This window comes from Symphodus melops (genome assembly GCF_947650265.1).
Source record: "Symphodus melops genome assembly, chromosome: 21".
Taxonomy (NCBI): domain Eukaryota; kingdom Metazoa; phylum Chordata; class Actinopteri; order Labriformes; family Labridae; genus Symphodus; species Symphodus melops.
In genome coordinates, this window is record NC_136711.1 from 7,621,723 (window position 1) to 7,632,078 (window position 10,356).

Consider the following 10,356-nt stretch of genomic DNA (forward strand, 5'->3'; position numbering starts at 1 on the left):
TCAAGAGAGAGAAAAATGCAGGAGGAGGAGTTGCAGAGACTGATGGGGAACAATGCAGAATATTAAAAATAAGAAAAAAAGAGTCAAAAGTCAGAGTACAGGGCTCCACAGATATATAGATGGTTGGAGGGTCGATTGTCACCACATGCGTTCTTGCCTTTCTTCCTGCTTTCACTGCATGATTGCCTGCCAAACATTTGCATCAGAGTCGAGAGGAGCTGAGCAGAGTAGCACAGCCAGAGAAGTCTTTGATCTCTCAGCCTCTGTCTCTTTGATGCACCATGCGGAAACACACCAGCAGATTTGGAAAAGAGTAGATGATGTTGGGTGTTAAATTGGCGTGTGTATGCATGTGGGATCTCTGCGAGGGGAATCATGAACATAGCAGGAATGACTGTGCAAATCTGTCAAGACCTTGATTGCAGACCAAATGTACACAACACACACTCCAGTGTGAGTTGCCCTATTTTGTTAAAGTCAAGTGCAGTCAGGCAGGAGGGAGAAAAAAGCCCCCCTTCATTCTTCAGGATTATCAAATATAAAGGCAGAGCTGACAACCACAGCTGTCAAGCAACAGATTTACATCCAACCCCATCACCCCCATGCTTTTCTTGGAAAATGTTATTTCATATTTCCGTCTGGGTTCAAATTCAAGGCACCAAGATAATCTGTGGATTTTGAATCTGTGTGTATCTACAACACTTTCTGTCCCCATCTCAGCGGATGTCTCTCTTCCCCATCCCTCTTTCTCTTTAGTCCTTGGCCTCTCAACCCTTTGCCTTCCTCTCTTGCCCTCTTCTCTCCTTCCTTCATCTACTTCTCCTCCCTCCTCCTTCTCATCTCTACTCTTCCCCGGCCTGTCAGGATGATTTCAGGCTTGTTGCGCCTGGCCTGACTTAGTGTGGTACGATTGAAGCAGTAATTACAACAGTCTCTGAATAGCGTTTCCTCCCACGGAAAACCTCGCTACCTATCATCCTCAGGCTTAACCCCACTCTTCATGCTGAGATGTAGGGGCCAGACAACAGCCTGTGTAGAAACCATTAACCCACAATTAAATTACAATCACCATAACAAAGGACGGGTGACATTTAAATCCACCAATCGAGAAGGAATTACGAGCAAAGAACACTTCTCTTGGGGTGTGTTATCATCTAAATATGACAGTGTGGATAAAGGAAATGTGAATTAATCAAATACTACAGTCCCTACAAGTGTGACAGTTTTTGGTAGACTCAAATTCTCTACAAGTTTAGCCAAGCAAGATTATAGGGAGTGCTTATGCAACTCTTAACCTTTTGAATGTTAGACATTAATGATATGCTGAACTTGGTTGGATGTTCTCGTATTAGAAGAGGATTAAAGGACGATGAGGTAAAGAACACAGGTGGTTGGATCACAAAGCTGCCACCAATCATATCTGGCACCATTAAAGAAAGCCAGCTCAGGGGAAAAAAATGACAAATTATATATTACCTGGGTTAGCAAATGAGGTACTTGAGAGGCGGCTGTATGTAGCCAGTGCTAGCCATTAATACCGGCTGTATGTAGCCAGTGCTAGCCATTTATACCGGCTGTATGTAGCCTGTGCTAGCCATTTATACCGGCTGTATGTAGCCAGTGCTAGCCATTAATACCAAGAATATGTACCAGTAATTAACATTAAAACTATGCTTTTAAATTCTAAATTAGATGCACTGGTGTTGCTAGTCTAACTATTTCTGCAATTTGTGGGAGAATTATGTGTGGCTATGTGCATGATATTCATCATGCACATAGCCACACCTTTCAGCTGCAGTTATATAAGGGGTAAATGAACGGTTTTAATGTTTTAAATAACAATTAAATAAGCTGCTTTATCTGTGTTTTCTAACCTTTAAACCTGCCGACCAATCAGAATTTAACTTTCAGTTTAACTGACAGGGAAATTAGTCCCTATTTCCTATCCCTATTTTTTGACACAGAAGGGATTTGAGCTAAATGCTGATATCATCACGCTAACAATAGACGAACAACAATGCTAGAAAAATTAGCTTTTCCACCTAAAAGTAGAGTGAACATGAATTTTTGTTAATAAAAATTGTAAAAAGTTATTTAAAAAATCTGGAAAGCTGTTTTGGGATAATCATTAGACTGCATGGAGCAGAAAAAAACGTCCCCCCAAAAAATAGATACTCTGGAACAAGTGTCATCTTTGCCGTCCCCAGCTAGTATGTCTATAAACATCTACATCAAAACTTTAGAGACAGACAATTAACATTTGCAAAAATAGAATAAAAAGGTTAATAACGGTCAATGATCTCAAATTTGTGAAGGACTCCATGGGGTTATGAGCACCTAAAAGCTATAGAAGGCAAGCACACAAATCACAAAATGGTGACATTTAGCACCATGGCTGGTATGACATTTTCAAAACAACGGAAATTGATCTGAGGAATCAGTCATAAAGCGACATAGCCAGAGTTGCTGGAGGGCTGAGGACGGCCAACATGGCCTCTAAAAGACATGCAGTGTCGTCTGCCAGCTCTGTGAGGTGAAATGCCTACTCAATGTCTGCTTCTGACACAGCAGAATGATGTTGGCCTTCAATCAAATACCAAGGTTGCTCTGAAATGAAAGCAATTTGATATCACAAGAGTGGAGAATGAGGAAATAAGACTGATGTTGTGAGGAGACTGAATAGGTGTTGGCATGAGAGAAGGAAGTCAGTTGAGTTAGGAAGCTGCATAGTCTGTGCTTCACACTGAAATGGCACTTAAGCTTTAACTCAATACTAAAGAGATAGCTTTTGTGAACAGAGAGAGGACTCCCACCTGGAAAAGGAGCAGTGTGGAGGGGACAGTTCGACCACAGGAACAATAGAGCTACTGGGAACTATTTTTTAAAAAACACATACACATAAAAAGCTTTTTTGCTACTTACTTCATGGGTTTAAAGAGAGCCTGGCCATAGTTCTGAAAGGTCATGATGAGTTTGAGCTGAGTGCCTCCAGACTTCATTGCTGTAGAAGTAAAAGAGATAACACAACTATTAGCAAATAATTAACTAGTTGCAATGTTACCATAAATATTTTACTGTAACGCCAATTAAATGAGCTTCAGTAATGGGCATACAGTCTGTTGTGCCTCGACACAAATCGACTATATTGAATATATTTTTAACTAGGGTTACAAATGTAAATGTGCTTTAGTTTTTTGCACCTCCAGAGGGGCTCTGCCAAATGCTATACACAAGGCAACTTGGAACAAAAAAAAGACTGGTGAGTTTTAACTAAAAATTAGTTAAAACTCACCAAAACTACTTAAAGGTGGACTACAGTTTTGGTTGAGAAATATAAAAGTTGGAGAAGTGTACAGATTATGTTGTACATGAACCTATCGTATCGTGAGTTGAGTGAGTTGAGTTGAGTTTCTATTTTTTAGCAATTGCTTGAAAAATCCCCTTTAAGCAAGTCAAAGAAAATGCTGTAACAGGTTTAGGTTGAGTAGCACATTTTAAAGTATGGTCCCCACATACAAACAATATGTCACCACCCCTCAGCACAATAATAATAATGAAGCACAAATTATCTTTTAGCAGCTGCATCTCACATGGACAGAATGCCTTTTTCCATGTGACTAACTCTGTAAAATGGTCAGTTTAATTTGATTTTAACACAAAAAGTACTTTTTGGGGATGTAATATCCTTGTTATGTTACGTACTTGATGTCACAGGAGCGACTCACGACTCGACTCACACGAATTCACGATTTAAAAGTGACATGACAATCAGTCTGTGACTCTGGGCAAGAATGTGTCCATCTGTGGACCTCCTCCTACTGTTTTTATTAAATCAACAACATCCTGGCTTCTCATACAGCCACGATTATTTTACATTGAAGTCATTTCAAAAAGCCTAGTGACATGAATAGGCACATTCTTCGTGTAATCTCCATGTATAAACTGTAGGACTGAGCTGACATACATAATTTTATGAACAGAGACATGGTTGATTGTGTGGGTGTATTTTTATTCATAGGGAACCACAGATACATTGTTGCAGTTATGTGCAAAGCTACATTTAAAGGATTTTTTTGTGAGATGTTGACAAAAGTATGTGTTGAGTTTAAAAAGAAGTTGGCTGATTGGTCGAGGGGACTGTGACCACTGAGCAGCACAGTACTGGACCTGGAAAATCTGCTAATAATGCATTAAGAATTAACAATTAATAAGTAACTTAGTTGCTTGTGCGGAGAATATTTTTTTCTTTCTTTGTATTTTCTTACCCCACTTTTAGTCCTTATTTAAGCTGTTTTCACATATGCATTCCTGAAAATGTGAGGACTGCTTTGGATATTCTCCTGACCTTGCTCATTCACCTCTTCCCTGGACAGAAGAGGTGAATGAGCAAGGTGAGGTGAATCAACAAAAAAGAGAAGAACAACATATTGGTGAACAGAAAACGCAATGCAGCAGTTAAATTACATTCAGGTAGATCGTAGCAGTCCAAGCATCACAGGATATAAAAGTCACACCGCCTCCTAGTGGCTGGAGCTGAACTCTCCACAGAATATCCTGTGGCGTTCTCACATCAGCCTACATCACATCCACAAACTCCGGGTAAAGCCCAAGCAAAAAATGTGTCTGTGTGCTTTCACATATACAGCTCTTCCTCGAAATATCAGGTGTTTTTCAGGGGTTTTCTTCAAGTGTGACAGTAGTATTATACCATTTTCAGACATACTGAAATCTCCTGAAATATATAAGTATTTTTTCTGCATAAAATCAAAGGGGGCTGATGTGAGAATGCCGCTGGATAATCCAGAGAATTCACCTCAAGCCAATAGGAAGAGGAGAGACATTTCTATACTGTGACTGCTGGAGAATCTTTGGAGCATATGTGAAAATTGCATTAGAAATATTTTAGTAACAGCACTTGTACTTAAGTACAGATTTTCAGTACTCTTTACATCTTTTGTACTTAAGTCAAAGATAGTCTAACTTTATTTTAGTATATATATTTTGTTTACTTTTAACAATATTAATGCCTTACACTGATTAAATTCTATATTTTATAAATGAGACAATAGCTCATCTGAAATATCCTATGGAGAGCAATATTGTGTATGTGATCCAGTATGTGTACCTGCTTTTGTATATGTGCATACGAACAGTTTGAGAAAGGGCTTGTGCTTTGAGGACTTTTGTCACAGTGTTTGTTTGATGGAAAGGAAGTGGGGAGGTGAAGGGCAGCCAGTGCTCGCTGATGCTGCGCTGTTTATTCTCTCAGTTTATTCTCTAGAGGGTCCATCTCCTGTCTTCCATCTCCTCTTTCCTTCTTTCTCTCTTTGTGTTTCTATACGCTGCTATCCTTTATCGTTTCTCCTTTTTTGAACATGATAATGTTCTAAAGGCTCTCGTGGGACTGGGCTTGGTGCTTGGGTGACGACCTTACAGAGCTTAAATACAACCAAGTTCACAAAAAAAATTAACAAGGCAGCTATTGAGCCTGATGTTCTTTCTACTGATGATTTGGAAGTAGCGTTTTGGTGGCCTTATGCCAATGTGCCATTTCAATCAATGTTCTCTTTTAGTTTTACAAACAGGACAAGGGAAACTTTAATGAGGAAAAAAAACACGTAAAAAAAAATCAATTTCTGTTTGCCTTTATCTGCTGCTGTTTGAAGTTGCACATGTAGGAGACATTTTAAATAAAGAGAAATCTACCCGTTATTGTGAGGAACTCATGCATGCAGGGCAGCTGTATACAGGGGACATTTCCATTTATAGTAAGCAACCCGATTTTGTGTAGACTATACACTACAAAGTCTTCATTATCATCTATAATAAACTCTATCAGATCTGCGGCTTTCGCACACAATGACTTCATCATTAAATGCTGCATCCAAGCACTCCTATGCTCAAGTTTAGATAATAACCAACTGCTATTGGACTCTTTTGGTATTCTGCCTCAGGCCGGTGTAAAGGCTCTGTAATTACTAAACCACCATGTATTTAGCTGGCCAGAGACACTGAGAACTGTTTCCTCTATCCAGCCTGAGACAGAAAGCAAGAGGGAGACAACTGGGCAACATCTGGACTTGAAAACAAGAAAAGAAAGTAAGAAATCCTTCCTTTAGTGTCCAGACAAAGATGCTAGTTTTATAAGCAGCTAATTCCACTCCTAGATAAAGCTTATAGGCCTGTTACAGTTCTGTTATTGGCACATAAACCTGAAAAACACTGAGCGCAAGATGGGCGACCTTGAGTCGACAAGCACTCTTGGAATGTGGGAGCCGTACTGAGCCAAAAAGAAAGACAATCCCTCCAAAAAGAGAAAATGTAGAAACAGATTCTATAAAACTAGCCTAGCATGGATTAACGCCTTTGTCAGGTATCTGCTTGCACTTACAGGGAAAGCAGCTTTCTGTGCACTTGTCAATAAAAAAAGCGCTTGATAGGAATCAAACCGAGATGTGTAGCCTGGGATTTGCATAAAAACCAGGTGTTCTCTCCAGCTTGATGTATTTCATTTGTAGGTATACGTGAGAGCAGATTGTGGTGTTTTATTAGAGGGGCCCTCTAGATTCAGCGCTGTTGTGCAATAGCCTGCAGCCGACATCCATCTCCATGCATACTTGTGTGTTTTTATGTCATCTGTGTCTGTGGGAGCAAGGAGCAAAGATGTCCATCACTTTGCTGCACCGCCTCTTGCAGTTAAGCGGAAGAACCAGTTACATTTGAGGCACACATTCCTCTTGGGCTTACTGTAAAGACACTGAGTTTTCTTTATGGGCAATTTTCCACCACCATTGACCAAACTTCATATTTGACACAGTTTGGTAAACTTATGATAACTTGAATAGTTCCTAAAATGGAGGTTGGGACCCCTGGGGAGTCTTGACACACTGAGAGGGGTGTCGAGAGATGCCTTCCATAAACTAAATAAAAAGTTCTATGATTAAAATAGCATAATAAGCTAATAGTACACCATTTTTAAAAATACATACAACAAAGTAGTTGAAATTAAAGCACAACTATAATTAAGTAGGATTTTTCCTGAAACGACACATATATGTATATTAATCTTTTAAATGTAGATTTGCTTATAACTGCAAAAATGTATATGTTGCTCCCTAAGAATAAAAAAACACACAGGTATCACATGTGTGTCCGTTTATCATATTATATATGTCAACTCAGTCCTATAGCTTATATATGGAAATGACTTGTGCTCTGCTTCTAGCCTTTCTTACAATACACAGAATTTTGGGGGTCCCGACAAAGCTAACTAAGCTCATACAGCTTTTCAAGTGTATTGTGAATAGTTAGTATATTGTCCTTTGTCTTATTATTGGTAGTTACATTCTATTTTTTTTGTCATTTTCATGACAAAAAAAATACTGCAGTTTACTTTTTTTCCCAGTTTAAGTAAATTTAGTCCTAAAAATTTCAAGTACGTGTTAACCAACTTAGTAATATCCCTGATTCTGATTCTCATTACATCATATGTAAAAGTATGTGACAATGTTGTTGTGCAAAAACAGCTTGTTTTTCACAGGAGTCTCTTTAAAATGAACTTTGAACTCGGCATTGTACACAGAGACACCACACCACTGGACAGCTGAAATGCCCCACTTTGAATACATGAACTAAAAAATCTAAAGCCGCTTTTTATATAGCCAGTAATATGGTGTTGATACGAGAAAGTGTGACTGTTACACAGAAAAATGAGCATTCATTTGACCATCCTAAAACCACAAACACCAGTTTTCTGCCCAATCTTCTTGGTGTTGTTTGAGTAAGGTGTAATTCAGACTTTCCACCTGTGCATTTAAGCCCTCTTTCTGGCTGCTGTTGCCATGGAGTCAACCCCCTCATTGTATCTGTATGACTCACCCACACTGGTGATCCTCTGGGTGACCAGGTCCTTGAGGAGAGCTTCGATGACCGGGTTGTGTCTGGAGTACAGCTCATATCGATTAATCCCAATGTGGAAGCGGAGCCAGTAGGGGTAGGAATCAGCAGTCAGCTCACCTGTTGGGCTGAACTCATCTACAGTGCCTTCAGCATTCCTGGAGGAAGAAGGAATGCAAATAAAGAGAGGGTTTATTTGTCAATGTGCACATTATTCTAAACATATTCTAAAATAGCTTTCTTTTTTTTAATAAAAGTGCATGCAATAATGTTTGAGATGATTTCATAAGTACGACACTATACCATGCTTGATCCTCTGCAGCTTTCGGGTCGAATCTGATGTCCGTATTGACGTTAAATAGCGTGTCATCGTCTGTCAGAGCTGGGACTGATCTTTTATATAAGGGGTGATCATAAAGAGCAGACAACCTTGAACCTTTAACCGGCACGTTCTTGGTCATAGCCGCGTCCTGGATGAACTGTCTCTTCCTGTTATCAAGCTGCTGCTGCCCGGGATGCTCAATCCTTCTAAAAGCCTGCTGTTGTTTTTTGTCGCCTGTGACTCGGCTCCTCTCAAGGCTGTGGGAAGAAACATTAGAGCTGGGCTCGTTGCTGAAGTCCTGTAGGATCCGCAGGGTATGTTTGTTAGGCCAGCCTTGCTGCTGCTGCTGCTTCCCCCAGCTCTGAGGCTCCTCGCTCGGCGTGTGCGAGCAGGAGCAGCCGCTGTTGCTGTGCCTCTCCAGCTTTGGTAACAAGTCTATCATAATGTGCATAGAGCACGCGATGAGAAACACCATGAGGATCAGAAAGCGGAATTTGCGCAGAAGAATCATCTTCATGGTTTCCTTTTTGAGCAGATGTGAGTATTTACTGCAAATAATGAGCACGTAGATGAACAAGCTGACTACATCGCTGATTATGTTAACTAGACTGGACGCCAATCTAATGAAATATACATGGAACACGTAGAATCCATCTTCACTTGCCGTCTTAAGTAAAGGATTCAGTGTTCAGCCTTTGTTATTTCAACATCAGAGTCGTATTCAAACGCGCGTGTGACCAGATTTTAGAAGCGCAAAATCATCCGCAAGCTTGCAGGTACAGCAGGTCGCGTGGGCTCAGACCAGCGGTGAATATGCGCAAGCCACATCCTCCTCCAAGAAATATTTCAGCAGAATGACCAAAAATGATTGAAGACAAGTGATCCCAAAGCAGCTTTGACAGGCGCTAAAAAAACGATCCCATAAACACATGTATCTAAAAGGTTCGGGTCGCGTTTATGTCTCGCTCCAGTGGAAGAGCAGCAGTGGATGAGCTTGGACTTCATTTACGGGAAGTGCAGCTCTTCCCGTGAAGTGTTTGGAGGGGAAAGTCCACGAAGTGAGAAGTGTTTGGATCCCCTCCTAACTGGAGTGATCATCCGACCCAAGGCGAGCCAAGGGAAGGGATACACAACACAGGTAACAGGATAAAGAAAATCCTCCCGCGGGGGCCAGTCCACCTCAAGCATTAGAGAATCCACCTCTTGTAGCATGTGTAAAATGTGGGGGGTGTGTTAAATATGATGGTGAAGCCAGGGCAAGATCCAGCCTTTTGCGCAGCGTCACTGTGCGCAGATTGGCTGAGAGGGGAGAGAGAGAGAGAGAGAGAGAGAGAGAGAGAGAGAGAGAGAGAGAGAGAGAGAGAGAGAGAGAGAGAGAGAGAGAGAGAGAGAGAGAGAGAGAGCATGTGAAGCGTATAAATGCTCGTCTGTATTCCTCTCAGAGTAAAAACTCCCTGCACGTCCCAGCCGCGAAACAAGAGGGCGTCTTTTCACATTTTTCAGCTGTTGTAGTTTTTTTTTTTTTTTTTTTTTAAATTCATCTGCTGAAATCCCTCTGAAATGTCTCCTCTGAGACGACAGTCAATCCGTCGATGATACATTAGACAGGCCTATTAGAGCGCTCATCAGTCTGAGGATCCACTTCCATCCTGCACTGCTGCCACTCAGCCGCAATCACATCTTCAATAAAGTTGAAAGGCTGCATGAAATGAAAACCATAAAGCACCTTTCAGCTGCAGACTGAAAAAAGTCTCTTAAAGTGAAGAAATACACAGGCCCCCATCTTTTTGCCTGCCTCCCCCTGTAACTAGAATTTGAGATATTTCAATATGATGTCCTCCTATAAGCTACACGTTTAAAAGGCCAGTTTTGATAACTAATATCCCTTCAGTGTCAGACGCGCACTGCATTCACAAAAGAGAAAAATAATAGACATTATTATGATACCTTTTCTCATAATTACAAAATCAGCACCAATATGCTCACAGGCACAACATAGCTAAGAGTTAACTTGTCTAATTAAAGAGACTTTTAATACAAAAACACTCTTCTTTAACAATGAGAAGCACTTACGCTAAGAAACCAATAGCGAGTTCATATTTGTCTGTCAGTTAGTTGCACACACTGTCTGTCTGTCC

At 40.6% G+C, this 10,356-nt stretch overlaps 1 protein-coding gene across 1 annotated transcript in view; it reads right to left on the reverse strand.

Annotated features, from left to right (window-relative positions):
• The window catches only part of fam20cb (FAM20C golgi associated secretory pathway kinase b), a 66,062-nt gene extending 56,561 nt beyond the window's left edge, over positions 1 to 9,501 (reverse strand). Inside the window, exons 1-3 of the mRNA XM_079372413.1 lie at positions 8,200 to 9,501; positions 7,879 to 8,054; positions 2,923 to 3,001 (exon numbers count right to left, since the gene is read on the reverse strand). Of these exons, the coding sequence (XP_079228539.1) occupies positions 2,923 to 3,001; positions 7,879 to 8,054; positions 8,200 to 8,735 (791 nt within the window). The 5' untranslated portion in view covers positions 8,736 to 9,501. The remainder of the gene's footprint in view (positions 1 to 2,922; positions 3,002 to 7,878; positions 8,055 to 8,199) is intronic.
• Between the last annotated feature and the right edge of the window lie 855 nt (positions 9,502 to 10,356).